At 41.5% G+C, this 24,536-nt stretch overlaps 1 protein-coding gene across 2 annotated transcripts in view; it reads right to left on the minus strand.

Annotated features, from left to right (window-relative positions):
* The window catches only part of LOC109890640 (protein MTSS 1-like), a 127,221-nt gene extending 104,521 nt beyond the window's left edge, over window positions 1-22,700 (minus strand). Inside the window, exons 1-3 of one of the 2 annotated variants that reach the window (XM_031827318.1) lie at window positions 22,481-22,700; window positions 21,875-21,978; window positions 3,372-3,433 (exon numbers count right to left, since the gene is read on the minus strand). In XM_031827318.1, coding sequence (XP_031683178.1) covers window positions 3,372-3,433; window positions 21,875-21,946 — 134 coding nt within the window. In that variant the 5' untranslated portion in view covers window positions 21,947-21,978; window positions 22,481-22,700. Of the gene's footprint in view, window positions 1-3,371; window positions 3,434-21,874; window positions 21,979-22,194 lie in introns of both variants that reach the window. The other variant, XM_031827308.1, reaches the window with a different exon arrangement.
* Window positions 22,701-24,536: the final 1,836 nt, after the last annotated feature.

Consider the following 24,536-nt stretch of genomic DNA (forward strand, 5'->3'; position numbering starts at 1 on the left):
TGTGCCTGGACACAATCCTGTCTCGGATCTCTATGGACAATTCCTTCGACCACATGGCTTGGTTTTTGGTGTGACACGCACTGTCAACTGTGGGACCTTATATAGACAGGTGTGTGCCTTTCCAAATCATGTCCAATCAATTGAATTTACCACAGGTGGACTCCAATCAAGTTGTAGAAACATCTCAATGATGATTAATGGAAAATTGGACGCACCGGAGCTCAATTTCCAGTCTCAAAGCGAAAGTTCTGAGTTTATTTTTAATACATTAGCAAATATTTTGAAAAACCTGTTTTGGCCTTGTCATTATGGGGTATTGTGTATGGATTTCTGAGGAAATGTTTATTTCATCCATTTTAGAAAAAGGCTGTAATGTAACAAAATGTGGATAAAGTCAAGGGGTCTCAACACCTGTCAAACTCAGACATATGCTAAAAGGAATGTCGATTTGCAAGGGACTAGTATGATCAGAGGTTCTTGTAATTTGTCGAAAAAAGTCATATTGAGGCAACATCCTAGAGCTCCAACCAGACATTTTTCAGTCTGAGCTTGTTTTGTTTGAGTTCACAGTTGTCTTGAAAGCACCAAAAGTAATACGTTAGGGCGTGGCATACGGCATAGCTTTTTTACTAAGCAGAACGTGCTAAAGAGTATGTAGTACGATTAGTACACAGTATGCCATTTAAATAAGTAGTAGGCAAGTCAGATTTCAGACACGGCCTGTGACTGTTTCGATGACAGGAAGGTCAGTCCTAAATCACGGTTAGGAAAACCCCTACATAACTACATCTTAGACCCATTTTCTTATTGCCCTTTAGAGATGGAAGTTTCTGGGATTTTAAATCATTATTAAATGTAGACATTGTTCCCCTAGTGAGTATGCCATTGCTTTATATATTGGATTGTTAAACTGTGATCTGTTAAAAATAGACTAATCTGTCATTTGTATGGATTCTTTTGCAAATGTTCCAAAGTGGGAATCAATTTGTTTTCAATATTGTCACCCTAGTGAGTTTAAGTTAGGTAGAGTATTGTGCATTTCCAAACAGAGGTGAAACAGCTTCACCCACTCGTGTCTGGACTAGACGTTTCCAAAACAGCACTCTTGTACTGGCCTGAGGGGTATCCTATGAAGCAGGTTTGAAGAGTTATTAGCGAGGTAACTTTGGTAAATTCTGGATAAACTGTCGTACGAAAGCGGCTCACCTTTCAGCCTGGTACATTTCAATGGCAACGAATCCTTCAGAACTAAAATGGTTTTAAGGCACAGGCAGACCTGCTCCAGACAGCGTATGGAGTCATGGAGGACACAGTAGCTCAGACACAGAGCATCAATGGCTGTATTGTAGAGACCCTGTAATGTACTGTGAGTGCTGGGTGGTATTACCGATGAGGACCAGGGTATCAGGTGTTACGGCTGTGAATGGCCATCGGTGGCTCTCACTCGTAACCAAGATAGGTTGGTGGAAATACTACAACTTGACAATCGTCAGCAAGCTTGGCCAATGGAAACTGTTTGACGGGAAGAGCAGAGAGGTGCCATTGTTACAGGGCAATAATTGGCAGAGTATGGCAACACTGTTCCTTGTGACGATCCTTCCTTCAATCACTATTAAACGACGGACCCAAAATAAATCGAGACACACGACTGCTGAATCCCAAGTCAACCTTTACTCCTTACTCTAAGCAAATGGACATGTAGAGATATGGGGGGGGCGTAAGCAAGCAATATGGTGAAAAATTCAACCAAGCTCATCGGAAGGCAATGTGGAACAAGTTCCATATTGCTAAAAACCTATATCAGTAACCTCCTTGGGTATACAGGAGTAATTGTTTCGGGTCTAGGACAGGGCTCTCCAACCATGTTTCTGTAGAGCTACCATCCAGTAGATTTTCGCTCCAACCCTAATCTAGCGCCCCTTGATTCTAATAATTAGCTGGTTGGGGTTGTAGCGAAAACCTACAGGAGGATAGCTCTCTGGGAACAGGGTTGGAGAGTCCTGGTCTAGGAGTTAATTTTAACATTCAGGAGTAAAGTGGGTGGCTAGCCTAAAGTACCAAAGAGACGGTGGCTTCAGAAAGTATTCACACCCCTCAACTTTTTCCACATTTTGTTGTGCTACAACCTGCATTTAAAATGGAGGCCCTTTTAGCGGGTGGAATGGCAGAGAACAATTCATTATGGTACTTTATGGTAAGTTTACAAACATACGATCAATAGAATTGAAACTTGTATCTCACTACTGTAAATGGTGAAATACAGTACCAGTAAAATGTTTGGACACCTACTCGTTCAAGGGTTTTTCTTTATTTTTACTATTTTCTACATTGTAGAATAATAGTGAAGACATCAAAACTATGAAATAAAATATAGAATCAACCTGGCGACCATGTCTACGCATGCATGTTATGGGTATGCTTGTAATGGTTAAGGACTGGGGAAGTTTTCAGGATAAAAATAAATAAATGGAATGGAGCTTAGCACAGGCAAAATCCTGGAGGAAGACCTGGTTCAGTCTGCTTTCCACCAGACACTGAGATTAATTATTCTTTAACATCTACGGCAAGACCTGAAAATGGTTGTCTAGCGATGATCAAGGACCGATTTGACAGAGCTGTTAGAACTATGAAAATAATAAATTTGCAAATGTTGCACAATCCAGGTGTGGAAAGCTCTTAGAGACATACCCAGAAAGACTCACAGCTTTAAAATCACTGCCAAAAGGTGATTCTACAAAGTATTGACTCTGGGGTGTGAACTTCTTTGTAAATGAGATATCTGTATTTCATTTTCAATACATTTGAAAACATGTTTTCAATGTCCTTATGTAGTGTTGTGTAGATTGGTGAACAAATATTAAATCAATTTTGAATTCAAGCTGTAACAACATTTTGAAAAAGTCAACAGGTATGAATACTCCCTGAAGGCACTGTTTGTTGGTCTGCTTACTCCTAGGGTGGTTGAGCAAGGCAGTCCCCTGCCCTCCAGTTGCCCTGACAGTATGCTAGATTAGCGCCAGTGCTAATTGGGCATGAGTGAAGCGGACACGGTGATGTTTTTATCAACTCAAGTGGACCGCAGGGAGTCATTATCCTCATTTTCAATTTTCTCCCGAGGGCAGCGAGGAGGTGCTGTGGCCAGAATATATGCTGACCCTGCAAACATGACCTTCCATTTCATATGAGATCTCTATACAGAGTCGTATCTGGCCAAGAAATCTGCAGGAAACTGGCTGTTATTTTATGTCATTGGGGATGGGTTTTCAGTCATTACTTCACTGTTCATCTTTGGCACATGCAAACACAGATCCTTTTTGCAAATGAATGGATATTGATTGAGAGGGGTTGCAGAGGCAAGGGTTAGTTCTTACCTTAGCTGGGATTGCAGCTTCACTCCTTTGGTTACAAAGTCCTCCCAGGCTGGATAACTAGCCTGTAAAGAAAACACATGGGGATTAGATGTTAAAAACAGTAGTAAATCATTAAATATATAGGACATAAACATTTCATGTCAGCGGCTACTAGACCATTCTATGATACTGCAATTGCTTAGATGATTTAACTCAATCAAGTTTGCCGTCATTTTTAATTGGATGTGAAGGATATTGCCTGTTATTGGGAAAAGGAGTGGGTCAGGGAGGCTTGAACAGTCAATAGGGCTGCTGCATTGAACCAGTTGGAGTTCAAATCAAATTGTATTGGTCACACACATTTAGCAGCATTTATTTTGCATGTAGCGAAATGCTTGTGTTCCTAGCTCTAATAGTGCAGTTATAATGCTAGTTTACTAAGGGGTTCTTCTGTATGTGAAATTAAATATAAGGCCGCGGCTGTCTGTCAAGTCCAAATATTTCAGAGGCAAAAACATAGCACTGGCTACAGAACATGAGTGGTGCACAAAAATAAGTAAAATTCTATAGATGATTCAATGTAAAAATAGAAACAGAGGTAGGCCTAGCCAAAACTTGGTCACCTGGTAATAGCTGACCCAAGCCGCTGTTGATAAAATGTGGGGTGGATAATGCCGCTTAGACAATAAGTCTCAAACGTTTAGCCTCTTATCGGCCAAGCCAAGCTGTTCGCTCCCACTGCAAGCACGCACCTCGGCTGAATTAAATATATTAGACCACAGGAGATGAACCACCACTGAGGCCAGTCAGTCACTTTTCCCTTTGTCACATTTTAACCTAAATTTGCTTACATTTATTTAACAAGGCTAGTCAGTTAAGAGAACATTCTTATGCCAAATTGTGTGCCGCCCTATGGGACTCCCAATCATGGCCGGTTGTGATACAGCATGGAATCAAACCAGGGTCTGTAGTGACGCCTCTAGGACAGATGCAGTGCCTTAGACCGCTGTGCCACTCAGGAGCCCCACTACATTTCATAGAACTTGCTTTATATGGACAAAAAGCTTCCATTACTAAACTCAACTTCTCCGTTGGAAAAAAGTTAAAAATAGAATGACTACTCTTGTTGCTCAGACAACGCCATGACTGTAGTCACCTGCTATTCCTACAAATCTGACAACCCTAATCCTGCACTGTTCGAGTGACCATTGGAAAAGGGGCCAGCGAAGGCAGAGTGGGCAGTCACTGATGCAACCTGGCTCTGGATGAAGAGAAGTCCACCGTGCCACTTGGGTCATGAACCAATGCACACATGGATGTAACAGGTGGTGCTTGTTTTGTACCTTCCGTCTCCAAAAGGGGCTATTTGGTGTGACTACCCACTAACAATTAAGAATCAAATCAACCTTTGTCCTTGGCCGAGGGAGCGATTGATCCAGAAAACTACTGGAAGTAGTCACTACGAAACAAGGACATTAACTACAGAACAAGCCATGTATGCAATGTACAAATGAAATCATTTATTTCTCCTTGAATTGTGACAGTAAATGACCTGCTTCAACAAACCAATCCTTATGTAAGTTCACATACATGCCCCAGTGAGTAAACGAGATAAGTCAACATGATAATGAGCCTTTTGCTGCCCCAAGGCCAGTGAGAAAAAAATAAGCTTTTTTCCCCCTGTTGGCAACAGAGCAATACAGCTGTTATGCGCTACAGTTTTAGGAGATGTGCTGACTCGCAGAGGTAATGTATTCTAGAGGAGGAAAATAAACCGATAGTGATCTCTATGTTGCGATTTCTGAGGAAACAAATAACATAACTCTAAACCGGTTTCTCAGCACAAACATTCTAGGAAATCCTTGTTTGCCTTTCAGGCTACATAGAATTGGGTAAGGTTGGGAAGTACTCAAAGTTTTATTGGGGCCGTTCCAACAAGATATGACACCAACCATCTCAGATTGTTCTGAAATCATTTATGAAGTTAGAAACATAAGATTATCATTCCTGCAACATTATTTGTTGAAATATAAATTGGAGAAATTAAGCTAATTGATTGCATCCAAATTGGCCATTTGAATTTCTAAGTTTAAAATAAAATCCAATAAATATACACTACCGTTCAAAAGTTTGGGGTCACTTAGAAATGTCCTTTGAAAGAAGGGCGCTTTGTTTTTTGATTATTTAAAATGTCAAAATTTATCCGAAAGCAGTGTAGACATTGTTAACTTGACGCACCCCATCCCATTAGCGGAATCATTTTCATCAACACGCGCTGAATTGCAGCACGCCATCGTCAAATAAAATTACTAAACATATTTCATTTTCATGAAATCACAATATAGCAAAACACAGCGTAGCTTGTTGTTAATCCACCTGTCGTGTCAGATTTTGAGAATATACTTTACAGCGAAAGCAATCCAAGCGTTTGTGTAGACAAAACATTATGAACACCTAGCATCAAAGTAGCGTGGGATCTTTGATCATATTGATGATCTTCGGACGTTTTCACTCACGAGACTCCCAGTTACACAATAAATGTTCCTTTTGTTCCATAAAGATTATTTTTATATCCAAAATACCTCCATTTGTTTGGCGCGTTATGTTGAGAAATCCACAGGCTCGAGCGGTCACGACATCGCAGACAAATTCCAAATAGTATCCGTAATGTCCACAGAAATATGTCAAACGTTTTTTATAATCCATCCTCAGGTTGCTTTTAAAATATATAAATCGATAATATCTACCGGGACAGTCGCTTTTTCAATAGGAGAGGGAGAGACAATGGCTGTCCCACTCTGTTGCACAAGCAAAACTCATGCGAACACCCAGCTATCCACTGACGCGATGATATCTTTCTCGCTCATTTTTCAAAATAAAAGCCTGAAACTATGTCTAAAGACTTGACACCTTGAGGAAGCGATAGGAAAAGGAATATGGTTGATATCCCTTTAAATGGAGCGAAGGCCGGCTATGGAACATGGAGCTTTCAAAATAGCCACTTCCTGGTTCGATTTTCCTCCAGTTTTCGCCTGCAATATCAGTTCTGTTATACTCAGACGATATTTTGACAGTTTTGTAAACTTGAGTGTTTTCTATCCTAATCTGACAATTCTATGCATATTCTAGTTTCTGGGCCTGAGAAATAGGTAGTTTCAAATGGGTACATTTTTCATTAAAAAAATCAATACACTGCACCCTACACTCAACAAGTTAATGCTTTAAATGACTATCGTACCCGCAAAAACATCAGTCTCAATGTCAACAGTGAAGAGGCAACTCCGGGATGCTGGCCTTCTAGGCAGAGTTGCAAAGAAAAAGCCATATCTCAGACTAGCTAATAAAAACAACACACACTGGACAGAGGAACTCTGCCAGAAGGCCAGCATCCCAGAGTCGCCTCTTCACTGTTGATGTTGAGAATGGTGTTTTGCAGGTACTATTTAATGAAGCTGCCAGTTGTGGACTTGTGAGGAGTCTGTTTCTCAAACTAGACACTCAGATGTACTTGTCCTCTTGCTCAGTTGTGCACTGGAGCCTCCCGCTCATCTTTCTATTCTGGTTAGGGCCAGTTTGCGCTGTTCTTCGAATGGAGTAGGACACAGCGTTGTACGAGATCTTCAGTTTCTTGGCAATTTCTCGCATGGGATAGCCTTTATTTCTCAGAACAAGAATAGACTGACGAGTTTCAGAAGAAAGTTCTTTGTTTCTGGCCATTTTGAACCTGTAATCGAACCCACAAATGCTGATGCTCCAGATACCCAAGTAGTCTAAAGGCAAGTTTAAATTGCTTCTTCAACTTCTCTAGGATAGGGGGCAGCATTCGGAATTTTGGATGAAAAGCATGCCCAAATCCAACTGCCCGCTACTCATCCCCAGAAGATAAGACCTGCATATTATTCATTGGGAGTCCAGATTTCTAAGGGACATTCTTGCAGTTCCTACGGCTTCCACTGGATGTCACCAGTCTTTAGAAATTGGTTGAGGTTTTTCCTTTGTGTAATGAATAAGTAGCACTGTTCAGAACAACGAGGGTAACTTCAAGTGTACTGTTAGATAGAGGCGCATGACCAGAAAGTTAGCTACAGTTTGTTTTCCTCCTGTATTGAATACAGATTATCCAGTCTTCAATTTTATCGATTATTTATATTAAAAAAATACCTAAAGATGTATTACAAAAGCAGTTGTGTGTTTATCTAGCAGTGTTTATCTGGAGCAAACGTGCCAAATAAATGGACATTTTGGATATATAGACGGAATTAATTGAACAAAAAAGGACCATTTGTGATGTTTATGGGACATATTGAAGTGCCAACGGAAGAAGCTCGTCAAATTAAAGGCATGATTTATATTTATATTTCTGTGTTTGTGTCGCGCCTGCAGGGTTGAAATATGCTTTTCTCTCTTTGTTTACTGGGGTGCTATCCTCAGATAATAGCATCGTTTGCTTTCGCTGAAAAACCTTTTGGAAATCTGACATGTTGGCTGGATTCACAACAAGTGTAGCTTTAATTTGGTATCTAACATGTGTGAGTTAGTGAATGTTTGATTTTTATAGTAATTTATTTGAATTTGGCGCTCTGCATTTTCACTGGCTTCTGGCCAGGTGGGACGCCCACATATCCCAGAGAGGTTTTAATCAGGACAACAGTTTTTAGCTGTGCTAACATAATTGCAAAAGGGTTTTCTAATGATCAATTAGCCTTTTAAAATTATAAACTTGGATTAGCTAACCAATGGGACGTTGTGAGCACAGGAGTGATGGTTGCTGATAATGGGCTTCTGTACGCCTATGTAGATAATCCATTTAAAAAATAAATTAGCTTGTAATTTACATTAACAATGTCTACACTGTTTTTTCTGAAAAATTTGATGTTATTTTAAAGTAAAAAAGTGCTTTTCTTTCAAAAACAAGGACATTTCTAAGTGACCCCAAAGTTTTGAACGGTAGTGTAGTACGTAACAAACCTTGAGAGAGATCCAAAAAAAGTGCCCCACACAAACCCACCACAACAACGATTATACAGTATCAGTTCTATGTCTGACTAGTATGGCGCTGCAGCTCAGAGTAGGACTATCCCTGACACATGAGTGGGTGGCTTTTGACCATTTCTTTGGATTCCTCATGTCTAACTCATTGTTAGAAAAACTTCGTCCAAATAAGATGTTAAATATAGTACCTATGGGATATCATATGAATCCTATAGATAAAAACTTGCCAGTTTGGGTGCAATCAATTAGTTTAATTTCTCAGAGATCAAATTATATTTCAACAAAATCATTTTACAGGAATGCTAATCTTATGTTTCTAACTACATAAATGAACAGAAAAAGGTGGGTGTCAAAATCCTCATGCTTTTGAGGTGTGATGACCCACTGTTCGATCAATTGCCGTCACGATGACAAATTGTTTGCAGGTGCTGTTTGACAGGCACTGTTTGATTTATATTACGTCGATAGAAATACCATGAAAACACACAGGAAATGATAGATTCACACGGCAGCCTGAATGCAATAGCAAAACCGCAAATGAACAGCGGGGATGCTCTGAAATGGGAACCTGAGGCAATTGCACCTGGCAAAACGCGATCTGGATCAAAGGGGCTGGACAGTGTGGGATGGGGAGTATAGCCTATAGCCTGCAGTTTTGTGCTCGTCTCTCACCTTTCAAACTGGTTTCAGTAGCAGAATTCAATAAAATAAATAAATTTTACAACTTCATGAAATTATGAAGGGGAAAATAGCTGTAGACTACTTGCAGGCTAGAAAACTGTGTGCATAGCGTCTAAGCACCACTTGTAGCCTACCAGTGCCAATGGTTTGTACCCAAGAGGCTGCTTTCCTGTGTCTGAAAAAAGCTTGAAGTGATCCACCCAGGAGAGCCCTCCCTGTTTCTTTCATGGTTTCACTTCCTTGATTATTTTTTCTCCCTAGTGAGTAGAGCTCTTCTGAAGTTAGTCGCTCGAGTTGCTCTTTAAACTGCATGAAAGCCTTTGTATCGGAGTTGACTCCCGGAGAGAATCTCTATTACATTTTGCCATTGCTATGGAAAGACGAAATGACGAACATACACCTTCTACACTCCTACTGGCTAATTCTTGCGCCATCAGGTATGCCACTAGAACGTCAGGTATGCCACTAGAACGGATCATTGATCCTGTTGAACAGTAAAGTAGCGGACTTTGCTCCATTCAAGCTGAAGCTCAGCTGTCCTTCATTCATGCCTAGAGCTGTACCAACAGCGGAGCCAGCCTGCCCCCCGTGCTCCACTTATTGGATTAATAATTGATACAAAAAAGATGACGGTCCAGCTCCTCTCGACACTTAAACTGCTACTAACAAGGGCCCTTAGGAGGCTAGGGGAGCCTGATAGCCCAGTAACAAATCATACACTGACGTTGAGCATACTTTTCGCACTTCTCAAATCCATCCAGTGTGAAAATGTAGAATGATGCACTGTCCTTATAAAGATAGATGGAACCTAATAGGGCACTTGTTGATTGAGAATACCTGTGGATCACACAGTTAAGGTGGGTGCATTTGGATACTACAATACCAGTTTCCCACAGGGCTGTTCAGAGGTTGATGGGCTGTTAAATTCCAGTGATCCGTAGTACTGCATGGGTCCTGAGCAAACACCGGAGACCTGAAAGCCACCCTCACCATCCTCCAAATGCAAATTTCCTCTATCACCAGGGCTCGGCCCCTAGCATGGCCACTCCCCGATTCCAAGCTTAGATAAGGACACACTCAACAATTGTCAAAGTGAAAGCACGGTGTTAACTCTACCCACAAATTACATGGAACCACTTCAATTCCGGGATCTCCTCCATAGGGAAAGTCTGAGGATGGGTGTGGATGGATAACAGTTGAGTAGCATGTCAACACGCCGACTTAAACTTCTTTCATCATATGCCAACAGCCCTGCGAGAGGGCGCATCAGATAGCAACAAGCTTTGACAGTGGTGGCACAAACCTTATTACCAGGAAACTATGACTCAAGCTTTAGTCATCCTCCTGAAGTTCACTGTTCAGTATAGCATTTCTCTTGATGTTGAGAAGACCAGCTTTGAGTGCAGACTGCACAAGTAGGCTGCTGTAACATAAAAAATGAGGGGTTCAACAAGGTTTCTTCTAAGCTCCTTAAAGTTCTTTGAAGAACCTTAAGGTTATTGGCACTGAAATGGTTCTTCCAAGAACCCAAAAGGTGGTGGGGGGTCTTGCAGGAACTGCCAAACTGAAACATTTGGATTTGAAAGGACAGCAGGTGCAGGCACTTACCTTAAAAATTGAGATCTTCAAATTTTTCATTTAAGGTTTGTCCCTCGAATGAACTAAATGTATATGTTTTTTGATAATGATGCCATCTATATTATCATATTTGCGCAAATCTTTCTAAAACAGACAATTTGATAGATATCTATCAACAAAAAGGTACAAATATGTAGGCTATAAGAACTGTTTAAGGCTAGCTGTATTGGGTGCAGATTACTGAACTGATCACTTTTATGTCTGCAGGTATACAGACGAGGCATACACAAGGTATGTACATTTGTATTGGTATGTTACGCAGATCACATTTACCATACTCCTCCCTTACCTCTTCAAAACAGTTTCTCATTAACATTTACCACAAAATACAAGGTATGAATATTTGTGTGTGCATGTTGTTTAATCTGTATAATTAAACATTTGATTCAGACTCGACCCTCCCTACACCTCCGATCAATATAAGAGGAAACCAATCACAAAGCACTGCAAAATCATTCAGGCTATGGATACGGAGAATAGCAGCACGCCAGAGGATATACCCATTGGACTTGGGACTCCGCTGGGAGTTCAAATCCAAATTAGGTTTTTAATTCTGCTTTGCCACTAAAATCAAAATAAACAAACAATGACAACTAAAATTGTGTTATTGTTATGCATATCATTATCAACATCAACAATAATAAATAGGGGGGGGGGGGGGGGGGGGGGTAGTTAACACCAAAAGGTTCTTGATAAAGGTTTGAGGGTCCATTAAAGGGGGTTATTTGAAGAACCCTTTTAAAAAAGTTATTCCAAGGACTTAGGGTTTCCTCCAGTTTCAATTTGAAGAACCCCTAAAGGATACTCAAGGAACATTTTCATTTTTGAGTGTATAACGTCTTGATGTCTTAACCATTAGAATAGTACTGGCATGTTTACAGGTTGGGACCCAACAACTAGATTAAAATCAGCCAGCAACATCTTCCTCAATATATAGTCAGCATAGGATCATGTTAAATGATCGAAGAAAATGCACATTTAGTGTCCAAATGTTAATTCATTGTGCTACAGTTAAACCAGCAAATCAGTGTGGCGCTCAAGACAAAATAATTGGCTTGTTAAATTAAATTTCCCCCACTCAGTTGCACCTGCAAAGAAAGCATCTTGCTCGGTTACAACCACAATACATAGACCAGGTCGGTGTTCTAGACTGGAGATTTCAGGAGATGTTATGGCCAGAACAGCAAATTGGAGGACAGGGTAACCTGACAGGCTTTGCCCTAAGGCACTGTTCTCAGTGGCCCATTGCCCAGTGTACAAGGCTACTGAGGCCCAGTGAACTAGCAGAGGTTGCTTCTTAATTTAAGGATTCGCCCCATTTTTTTTTCAATTTGTCATAAATCACATACCTAAATCTAACTGCCTGTAGCTCAGACCTCAACCAAGTATATCCATATTCCTTATACCATTTTAAAAGGAAACACTGAAGTTTGTGGAAATGTGAAATTAAACGCAGGAAAATAACCCATATCTAGTTAAAGATAATACAAAGAGAAAAAAAACATGCGTATGTGTGTTCCATCTTTGAAATGCAAGAGAAAGGCCAAAATATAATATTCCAGGTTAGGAGCAATTTAGATTTTGGCCACTACAGCAATGTGCAAAGTTTTAGACTGATTCAATAAACCATTGCATTTCTGTTCAAAATGTTGTATCAAGACTGCCCAAATGTACCCAATTGGTTTATTAGAAGTCAATCACACTTCTGTGAAATCAAACTGTCCACTTAGGAAGCAACACTGATTGACAATAAATTTCACATGCTGTTGTGCAAATGGAATAGACAACAGGTGGAAATTATAGGCAATTAGCAAGACACTCAATAAAGGAGTGGTTCTGCAGGTGGTGACCACAGACCACCCCTCAGTTCCTATGCTTCCTGGCTGATGTTTTGGTCACTTTTGATGCTTTGGTGCTTTCACTCTAGTGGTAGCATGAGACGGAATCTACAACCCACACAAGTGGCTCAGGTAGTGCAGCTTGATGGGACATCAATGCGAGCTGTGGCAAGAAGGTTTGCTGTGTCTATCAGCATAGTGTCCAGAGCATGGAGGCGCTACCAGGAGACAGGCTAATACATCAGGAGACGTGGAGGAGGCCGTAGGAGGGCAACAACCCAGCAGCAGGACCGCTACCTCCGCCTTTGTGCAAGGAGGAGCAGGAGGAGCACCGCCAGAGCCCTGCATAATGACCTGCAGCAGGCCACAAATGTGCATGTGTCTGCTCAAACGGTCAGAAACAGACTCCATGAGGGTGGTATGACGGCCCGACGTCCACAGGTGGGGGTTGTGCTTATACAGCCCAACACCGTGCAGGACGTTTGGCATTTGTCAGAGAACACCAAGATTGGCAAATTCACCACTGGTCCCCTGTGCTCTTCACTGATGAAAGCAGGTTCACACTGAGCACGTGACAGACGTGACAGAGTCTGGAGACGCCGTGGAGAACGTTCTGCTGCCTGCAACATGCTCCAGCATGACTGGTTTGGCAGTGGGTCTGTCATGGTGTGGGGTGGCATTTCTTTGGGGGGGCCGCACAGCCCTCCATGTGCTCGCCAGAGGTAGCCTGACTGCCATTAGGTACCAAGATGAGATCCTCAGACCCCTTGTGAGACCATATGCTGGTGCGGTTGGCCCTGGGTTCCTCCTAATGCAAGACAATGCTAGACCTCATGTGGCTGGAGTGTATCAGCAGTTCCTGCAAGAGGAAGGCATGGATGCTATGGACTGGCCCGCCCGTTCCCCAGACCTGAATCCAATTGAGCACATCTGGGACATCATGTCTCGCTCCATCCACCAACGCCACGTTGTACCACAGACTGTCCAGGAGTTGGCGGATGCTTTAGTCCAGGTCTGGGAGGAGATCCCTCAGGAGACTCCAAATCCAGACCTCCATGGGTTGATAAATTTGATTTCCATTGATAATTTGTGTGATTTTGTTGTCAGCAAGAAAAAACTATTTAATAAAAATATTTAATTCATTCAGATCTAGGATGTGTTATTTTAGTGTTCCCTTTATTTTTTTGAGCAGTGTATATATTTTTTTAATTACAAAAATGTTTACAAAATGTATGTCACATGCACCGAATACAAAAGGTGTAGTAGGCCTAAAAGTGAAATGCTTACTTACAAGCCCTTAACCAAAAATCAGAAAAATAAGTGTTGAAGTCGGAAGTTTACATTCACTTATGGAGTCACTCGTTTTTCAACCACTAAAAATGTATTGTTAACAAACTATAGTTCGCCAAGTCGGTTAGGACATCTACTTTGTGCATTTCCAACAATTGTTTACAGACAGATTTCACTTATAATTCACTGTATCACAATTCAAGTGGGTCAGAAGTTTACATACACTAAGTTGACTGCGCCTTTATACAGCCTGGAAAATTACAGACAAATATGTCTTCAAATAAACTTCTGAATAATGTACATAATTTGAGTCAATTGGAGGTGTACCTGTGGATGTATTTCAAGGCCTACCTTCAAACTCAGTGCCTCTTTGCTTGACATCATGGGAAAACCAAAAGAAATCAGCCAAGACCTCAGAAAAACAATTGTAGACCTTAACAAGTCTGGTTCATCCTTGGGAGCAATTTCCAAATGCTTGAAGGTCCCACGTTCATCTGTACAAACAATAGTACGCAAGTATAAACACCATGGGACCACGCAGCCATCATACCGCTCAGGAAGGAGATTCATTGTGTCTCCTAGAGATGAATGTACTTTGGAGTGGAAAGTGCAAATCAATCCCAGAACAGCAGCAAAGGACCTTGTGAGGATGCTGGAGGAAATAAGTTCAAAAGTATCTATATCCACAGTAAAAAAACAAGTCCTATATCGACATAACGTGAAAGGCCGCTCAGCAAGGAAGATGCCTCTGCTCCAAAACCAGACTACATTTGGGACTGCACATGGGGACAAAGATTGTACTTTTTGGAGAAATGTCCTCTGGTCTGATGAACCAAAAATAAACTGTTTGGCCATAATGACTAGAGGTCGACCGATTAATCGGAATGGCCAATTCATTAGGGCCGATTTCAAGTTCAGGGGCAGAACGACAGATTTTCACCTCGTCAGCTCGGGGGATCCAATCTCGCAAACTTACAGTTAACTAGTCAAACACAATAACGACCTGCCTCTCGTTGCACTCCACAAAGACTGCCTATTACACTAATGCAGTAAGCCAAGGTAAGTTGCTAGCTAGCATTAAACGTATCTTCTAAAAAACAATCAATCACTAGTTAACTACACATGGTTGATGATATTACTAGATATTATCTAGCATGTCCTATGCGTTGCATATAATGTGACTGAGCATACAAGCATACAAGTATCTGACTGAGCGGTGGTAGGCAGAAGCAGGCGCGTAAACATTAATTCAAACAGAACTTGAGAGTTCTGCAAGCAGCTCTTCGTTGTGCATCAAACATTGCGCTGTTTATGACTTCAAGCCTATCAACCCCCGAGATGAGGCTGGTGTAACCGAAGTGAAATGGCTAGCTAGTTAGCACGCGCTAACTAGAGGGACGGAAGCTATACTGTTACACTGGCAATACTAAAGTGCCTATAAGAACATCCAATAGTCAAAGGTTAATGAAATACAAATGGTATAGAGGGAAATAGTCCTATAATAACTACAACCTAAAACATCTTACCTGGGAATATTTAAGACTCATGTTAAAAGGAACCACCAGCATTCATAGGTTCTCATGTTCTGAGCAAGGAACTGAAACATTAGCTTTCTTACATATTGCACTTTTACTTTGTTCTCCAACACTGTTTTTGCATTTAAACCAAATTGAACATGTTTCATTATCTACTTGAGGCTAAATGGATTTTATTTATGTATTATATTAAGTTAAAATAAGTGTTCATTCAGTATTGTTGTAATTCTTTTGTAATTTTTTTAAATCGACTGATTAACTGGTATCGGCGTTGAAAAATCCTAATCGGAGGTGAAAATAGTGCCCCCTACCCTAATGAAGGCAAACAATTTAAAGGCAATGCTACCAAATGCTAATTGAGTGCATGTAAACTTCTGACCCACTGGGAATGTGTTTAAATAAATACAAGCTTAAATGAATCACTCACTATTATTCTGACATTTCACATTCTTAAATAAGTGATGATCCTAACTGAACTAAGACAGGGCATTGTTACTAGGATTAAATGTCAGGAATTGTGAAAAACTGAGTTGAAATATATTTGTCTGAGGTGTATGTAAACTTCCAACTTCAACTGGCCAAAATGTTGAAGCTGCCGACTTTGATTCATTTTTTCTCAAATATATTTGACATTTGTATGCATGTGAACAATCCTTCCTCAAGTCCCATTCTATGGATTCAATTTCATGACAGTCCAAAAATATCGGTCCTTTGTTGTAATTTTGTGAGGAATTACGCATCATTCCTTCGTACCCTGGCTTGAAGTTCAAAAGATATAGCCTAGGCCTACAAATGTGTATGTGGAATGTCCAGGGAAGGGCAGCTTGAGGATCAATCAGGAAACTGCCATTAGGCTATTTCTCACAACCATTGATTTAGTCTATGGTCTCTGTTGGGGCCTTGTAGAAATGCTGTATCCCCTTACAATGCCTAACCCCTCCATTGCCTACACTGATTGGGAATAACCTCGGGGCGTGAATGCTTATTGATATCTGGCTCATCGATATTGGAAATGACGTGAGGCTGCAACACTACTTTTACCAAGGTAGACACATTCCTTGAGTGTTTCACCACCCCCCAAAAAGTCTGCAATGTGTAAATAATGCAACCATTGTGTACACATTTTAAAAAATTATTTCACCTTTATTTAACTTGGCAAGTCAGTTAAGAACAAATTCTTATTTTCAATGACGACCAAGGAACAGTGGGTTAACGGCCTTGTTCAGGGGCAGAACATCAGATTTGTACCGTGTCAGCTCGGGGATTCTAACTTGTTTGCTCATGTATTGCATGATGAAGGTGCTCCTGCTTAAGTCGTGAAGTTGAGATTTCTTTAGTCGTTCAGTCGAAAATTGACTTTCATGTTGCACAAGACACGGGTATGAAATTGCATATGGTTATTTTATTTAAGAATAATGGTGGAACACTGATAAATGTCATTTTATAACATGCGCTAATCAAGTGGCTACCTGGACTAATTGGAACCCCCCCTATTTTTACACTACTGCTACTCTGTTTATCTATGCATTACCTCTACCCACATGTACATTTTGCCTCGACTAACCTGTGCCCCCACACATTGACTCTGTACCGGTACTCTCTGTATATAGCCTTGCTACTGTTGTAGCAGGCTTAAGTTATTTTACTTCCGTTTATTTGAGTAAATACAGTTGAAGTTGGAAGTTTACATACACCTTAGCAAAATACATTTAAACTCAGTCGTTCACAATTCCTGACATTTAATCCCAGTAAAAACATCCCTGTTTAAGGTCAGTTAGGATCACCACTTTTATTTTAAGAATGTGAAATGTCAGAATAATAGTGAGTGATTTATTTCAGCTTTTATTTCTTTCCTCACATTCCCAGTAGGTCAGAAGTTCACATAGACTCAATTAGTATTTGGTAGCATTGCCTTTAAAATGTTTAACTTGGGTCAAATGTTTCAGGTAGCCTTCTACAAGCTTCCCAAAATAAGTTGGGTGAATTTTGGCCCATTCCTCCTGACAGAGCTGGTGTAACTGAGTCAGGTTTGTAGGCCTCCTTGCTCGCATATGGTTTTTCAGTTCTGCCCAGAAATGTTCTATGGGATTGAGGTCAGGGCTTTATGATGGCCACTCCAATACCTTGAGTTTGTTGTTCTTAAGCTATTTTGCCACAACTTTGGAAGTATGCTTGTGGTCAACGTCCATTTGGAAGACCCATTTGCGACCAAGCTTTAACTTCCTGACTGATGTCTTGAGATGTTGCTTTAATATATCCACATACTTTTCATCCTTATGATACCATCTATTTTGTGAAGTGCACCAGTCCCTCCTGCAGCAGAGCACCCCCACAACATGATGCTGCCACCCCTGTGCTTCACATTTGGGATGGTGTTCTTCGGCTTGCAAGACTCCCCTTTTTCCTCCTAACATAACGTTGGTCATTATGGCCAAACAGTTATATTTTTGTTTCATCAGACCAGAGGACATTTCTCCAAAAAGTATGATCTTTGTCCCCATGTGCAGTTGCAAACCGTAGTCTGGCTTTTTTTAATGGAGGTTTTGGAGCAGTGGCTCTTCTTTGCTGAGCGGCCTTTCAGGTTGTTGATATAGGAGTCGTTTTACTGTGGATATAGATACTTTTGAACTGGTTTGCCCCAGCATCTTCACTAGGTCCTTTGCTGTTGTTCTGGGATTGATTTGCACTTTTCACACCAAAGTACGTTCATCTCCAGAAGACAGAACGCATCGCCTTCCTGAGCGGTATGGCAGGTGCGTGGCCCCATGGTGTTTATACTTGCATACTTGTGTTTGTACAGATGAACGTGGTACCTACAGGAGTTTGGAAATTGCTCCTAAGGATGAACCAGACTTGGGGAGGTCTACAATTTTTTTCTGAAGTCTTGGCTGATTTCTTTAGATTTTTTCCATGATGTCAAGCAAAGAGGCACCGAGTTTGAAGGCAAGCCTTGAAATACATCTACCACCTCCAATTGACTCTAATTATGTCAATTAGCCTATCAGAAGCTTCTAAAGCCATGACATCGTTTCCTGGAACTTTCCAATTTGTTTAAAGGCACAGTCAAGTTAGTGTATGTCCACTTCTGACCCACTGGAATTGTGATACAGTGAATAATTAGTGAAATAATCTGTCTGTAAACAATCTACATTGTAGAATAATAGTTCAAAATGAAGAAAACCCTGGAATGAGTAGGTGTCCAAACTTTTGCCTGGTACTGTATGTGGGGTGGGAGTACGTTGAACAGTACAAAACAGCACAGCAGAGGTACTGTCCTGATCCCACAGTTTTCTATAAAAACTGCTCAGCCAAGTCGCAAGAAGATGTACACAATTCCTGGAATCTGAAAATGTCCCAGTTCCTACATGGCCTGCATACTCACTACACAGGTCACCCATTGCGCATGTTTGGTATGCTCTGGATTGACGTGTCCAGCAACTTCGCATAGCCATTGAAGAGTGGGACAACATTCCACAAGCCAATCAACCCTATGCGAAGGAGATGTGTCGCACTGCATGAGGCAATTGGTGGTCACACCAGACAATGACTGGTTTTCTGATCCACGGCCCTACCATAAGGTAGTCATGTGAAACACTTTTTTTTTTTACCAGGTAGGCCAGTTGAGAACAAGTTCTCATTTACAACTGCAACCTGGCCAAGATAAAGCAAAGCAGTGCGACAAACACAGAGTTACACAAGGGATAAACAAACGTACAGTCAATAACAATAGAAAAAAATCTATACAGTGTGTGCAAATGTGGTAAGATTAGGGAGGTAAGGCTATAAAGAGGCCATAGTGGCAAAATAATTATAATTTAGCAATTGAACTCCGGATTGATAGATGTGCAGAAGATTAATGTGCAAGTATAGATACTGGGATGCAAAGGAGAAAAAATAAATAACAATATGGGGATGAGGTAGTTGGGCGGGCTATTTACAAATGGGCAGGTGCAATGATCGGTAAGCTGCTCTGACATATTGTAAGTCAGAACGGTCCAGAGTAGTGATGCTGGATGGACGGGCAGGTAGCGATCGGTTGACGAGCATGCATTTAGATTTACTTGCATTTAAGAGCAGTTGGAGGCCACAGAAGGAGAGTTGTATGGCATTGAAGCTCGTCTGGAGGTTTTTAAAACAGTGTACAAAAGGCCAGAAGTATACAGAATGGTGTCATCGGCGTAGAGGTGGATCAGAGAATCACCAGCAGCAAGAGCGACATCATTGATGTATACAGAGAAAAGAGTCGGCCCGAGAATTGAACCCTGTGACACCCCCATAAAGACTGACAGAGGTCCGGACAACAGGCCCTCCGATTTGACACACTGAGAAGTAGTTGGTGAACCAGGAGAGGCAGTCATTTGAGAAACCAAGGCTGTTGAGTCTGCCGATAAGAATGTGGTGATTGACAGAGTCGAAAGCCTTGGCCAGGTCGATGAAGACGGCTGCACAGTACTGTCTTTTATCGATGGTGGTTGTGATATTGTTTAGGACCTTGAGCGTGGCTGAGGTGCACCCATGACCAGCTCGGAAACCAGATTGCATAGCGCAGAAGGTACGGTGTGATTTGAAATGGTCAGTGATCTGTTTATTAACTTGGCTCTCGAAGACTTTAGAAAGGCAAGGCAGGATAGATATAGGTCTGTAACAGTTTGGGTCTAGAGTGTCTCCCCCGTTGAAGAGGGGGATGACCGCGGCAGCTTTCCAATCTTTAGGGATCTCAGACGATACGAAAAAGGTTGAACAGGCAAGTAATAGGGGTTGCAACAATTGCAATGGATCATTTTACAAAGAAAGGGTCCAGATTGTCTAGCCTAGCTGATTTGTAGTGGTCCAGATTTTGCAGCTCTTTCAGAACATTAGGATTTGGGTGAAGGAGAAGCATGGGGGTGCTTCGGCAATTGCTGTGGGGGGTGCAGAGCTGTTGGCAGGGGTAGAGGTAGCCAGGTGGAAAGCATGTCCAGCCGTAGAAAAATGCTTATTGAAATTCTCAATTATCATGGATTTATCGGTGGTGACAGTGTTTCCTAGCCTCAGTGCAGTGGGCAGCTGCTCTTATTCTCCATGGACTTTAAGTGTTGGCATTGAGCAAACAGTAGATTTTTTCTTTTCTTTTACCTTCATTTAACTAGGCAAGTCTGTTAAGAACAAATTCTTATTTTCAATGACGGCCTAGGAACAGTGGGTTAACTGACTGTTCAGATGGGGAAGCTGTGGGGCAAAATGGCCTAGGCCCAACCTGAAATAGCCTACTCAATTTATCTCTAATTTAACCCTTTAATTTAAAAAAAGGACATTGGTTGCAATCACAGTATCATGCCCAAGGGTAGATCTATAAATTTAATCCAAGGATATAGGCCTAGGTGCTTGTAAGTAAATTAAATATGAATATGAGGGGAATATATGGCCATATGGTGGGGATGCCATGCTGGTAATTTGCTGGGTGCTGCTGCCACATGCAACTCACACCCTGCCAATGTCAGCTGCCAATCAGGATAACAGTCACTGACATTGGGTGACTTCATGGCCTTAATTACCTTAATTTATGACCAAAGATAGATAAAAAGAGCCCAAATGCCGTCTAAGACAGTCTCCCCTTTATACACTCTACTGCTATTCAGGAAAAGTTAGGTCTACTGTAACCCCCTCCCCAATAGTATTGTTCACAGACAAGAGTGGCCTTATGCATTTTACAATGACCAATTTCCTGCTCACCTGTGCACAATCGAATGGAAACAATTCAGAAGTGAGTGAGTGCTATTGGTGTTCAGTCACACGTGCAAATAATTGCAATAGATTCAACAAATACATGGGGAGATTTATAATTCAGCTTGCTAACGTTCACTAGTTAGTAGAACATCTGACCAGGGGCTACAGGTAAAATGGATGGCCCTGTTTGATCTACTTCAGCTTGGGTTAGCTAGCCAGCTAACATCAAAGCAAGTAGAGTTGGTCTACCAGCAAGTTGGCAAACATTAGTTAGCCTGTTGCATTTGTTTTAGCTTGGTAAAATTTGTTTTATATTGGATATTCAATTATCCCATCAATAACTACTGAACCAACCATGCCATGACTATGAAAACGGTATATTCAGAATCAGGGGTGGATGGAGAACAATCCACGCCTTCTAACGTTCTATTATTGTGCCCCCCCAACAAAACAAAAAAAATGTACATACTGCAGCTTAAACCAATGCGTGACATGACTATGAAAATTAGATATTATGAACCAGGGGAGGATAGAAGAGGGGGTTCTCCGTTCACCCCAAAATCTGAAAATGCCATGTTCATAGTCATGCCATGCTGAGTAAATAGCTATTAACGAGTGAAAACCAATTGTCCACCGAAATTCTAATACAAAACCAATTTTACCTCAGTCACACTTTGGGTTGGCAAAATGAATACCGAGGCAAGCCGTAAAAACGTGGCAAACTGCAAATAACTTAGCTCGATAGCTACTACTTGAAGTGTCTCACCAGATAACCTTTAAACATCCATTTGAGTTATATCTACTGTACTACGAATGTTATTTAACCAATGTGAACTTCTCTTACCTTCATGTCGTTCATGATGATCTGGAAGAGCCCTCCCAGAGCGCTACATTCCTTTTCGATACCCGAATCCATTTTCCAAGTCGAAAAACTACTAACAGTAGTAGCTGGATTTGAAGTTAAAAGTAATGCGTTTATAAATATATGTTGAGGGAAACCCCGACGTGCAAAGTGTAATTGGGCCAAAAACAGAGCCCGATCGAGACAAATATATTTCAAAGTAACTACCTAACGTTAGTTATTTAAAACAAAAATCGGGGAGGGGGGGGGGGGGGGGGGGGGACAATACATAGCTAGCTATATGGAATAGTAATACCACATACTGTCTGTTAACTGTCGTTGCAATACTGTTCCAGTCAGACTCAGTGTGGTAGGCTAGCTAGCTAACTAGCCAGCCAACTTGATACACCTCCAATAAAACATGGCATGGTTGAGTACCGCCCGGTAGCTCGAATGGAATGTCCGTCGAATTGACCTGATATTACTGTATCCAAACCTATAACTACCACACAGCCAAATAGGCAATGCGGCTGGCTAGCAATACCTTACTAGCGACCTGATAGCTAACGCGCGGGCAGGTAAATGGCAGATTCTTGATAAATTACTTACTAGTCAGCGAATAATATTTATTTTAAAATCTTATTTCAGTTTCCCATGGTCCGGTGAAAATGACTCCTCTTATTCCTATGCGTTTTCAGCTTGTTTGCACATGTGTGTCATGGCCTTTCACCCAACTAACTATTCGATGAGAATCCACGTATCGTTTTGAGTTTGCTTGCCTTGTGTGTGTTGCTACCACCGTACGCTCAATATTCCCTCTTCTTCGTCTTCTTCTTCTTCTTCTTCAGTGGGGTTTGTCCGCGGTTGGCATCGAACGTTATGATGCATTATCGCCACCTACTGTACTGGAGCGTGGGCCAGAGACGGAGAAACGAAAATCTACCTGCCAGCCACGTTGCTCTTAAAAAAGATAACACAATATTCGAGACTATATCTAATGACGTTCTACTCAAAATAATCTTTAAACTATGCTAGATCTCAGCCTCTCTCTTTCAAGGCTCCCGAGTGGCACAGCGGTCTAAGGCACTGCATCTCAGCGTGTGAGGCGTCACTACAGACACCCTGTTTTGAATCCAGGCTGTATCACAACTGTCCGTGAGTGGGAGTCCCATAGTGCAGTGCACAATTGGCCCAGCGTCGCCTGGGCTTGGCCGGTGTAGGCCGTCATTGTAAATAAGAATTTGTTCTTTAACTGACTTGTCTAGTTAAATAAAGGTTCAATTAAATGTTTAAAAAGCAACTTTGACACTGCCCATACTGTAGCAATACATGCTCCACTGTCTCTGTTTCCTGACAATAATCACACTTTCCTGTCGGATGCATTCCTATCACATTTAAGACCTTATTCAATTGGCTGTGTCCCACCATTAATCTTGTAAAAATAGCCTCCTCTGTTCTGTCCCTTCCTGCTGTCCTCCCCGACTTTTGTCTGTACTTTAAATAAATGCCCTCCCTTATTTTCTCTATTCCACTTCTCCTGCCATCTCTGCACCATCACTGTCCATATCAGGCTTTTTGCCTCTGCCTTGCTCATTGACACTACAAAATCAACATCCCCACGCCTAAGTGCTTGTTTAGCCAGTACATCAACTGCCTCGTTCCCCTCCACCCCCACATGGGCTAGTACCCAAGTAAATCTTAACTGTATACCCATCTGTCTAATCCTGCCATGGGTTTGTAGCCCGTCATAAAGCATGTTTTGTCTGCTACAGTTGAAGTCGGAAGTTTACATACACATAGGTTGGAGTCACTAAAACTCGTTTTTTCAACCCGTGGATGTATTTCAAGGCCTACCTTCAAACTCAGTGCCTCTTTGCTTGACATCATGGGAAAAATTTTAAAAATCAGTCAAAATTTCAGAAAAAAAATTGTAGACCTCCACAAGTCTGGTTCATCAATGGGAGCAATATCCAAACGCCTGAAGGTACCACGTTCATCTGTACAAACAATAGTACGCAAGTATAAGCACCGTAGGACCACGCAGCCGTCATACCACTCAGGAAGGAGATGTGTTCTGTCTCCTAGAGATGAACGTACTTTGGTGCGAAAAGTGCAAATCAATCCCAGAACAACAGCAAAGGATCTTGTGAAGATGCTGGAGGAAACAGGTAAAAAAAAACATCTATATCCACAGAAAAACTAGCCCTATATCGACATAACCTGAAAGGCCGCTCAGCAAGGAAGAAGCTACTGCTCCAAAAACTCCATAAAAAAAAGCCAGACTACGGTTTGCAACTGCTAAAGGACTGGACTAAAGGACTAAAGGACTGGAGACTCATTAACACTGCACATGAATCAGAGTAAATAACTACACCTTCTGGCTTGACTTCCTCCACCCACTGCAAGGCCAACAGTATGGCCATCAGCACCGCCGTATATATAGCCAGATGATCTGTAAGACGTTTCCTGACTTCCACCCCACATTCCTGCACTACTAATGCTGACCCAGTACGTCCTGTCCTTGGCTCTTTTGAACCATCTATGTAAATGGCCACAAAATCCTGATACATAGCATCCAGACGTCTCTTAAACAAATCAGATGGATCAACACCCTCCCGATCTTCCTGAAGTCTCTCCAGCACCGCTAGATCAACTACTGGAGATG

The sequence above is a fragment of the Oncorhynchus kisutch genome, linkage group LG1 (assembly GCF_002021735.2).
Source record: "Oncorhynchus kisutch isolate 150728-3 linkage group LG1, Okis_V2, whole genome shotgun sequence".
Classification (NCBI taxonomy): Eukaryota; Metazoa; Chordata; class Actinopteri; order Salmoniformes; family Salmonidae; genus Oncorhynchus; species Oncorhynchus kisutch.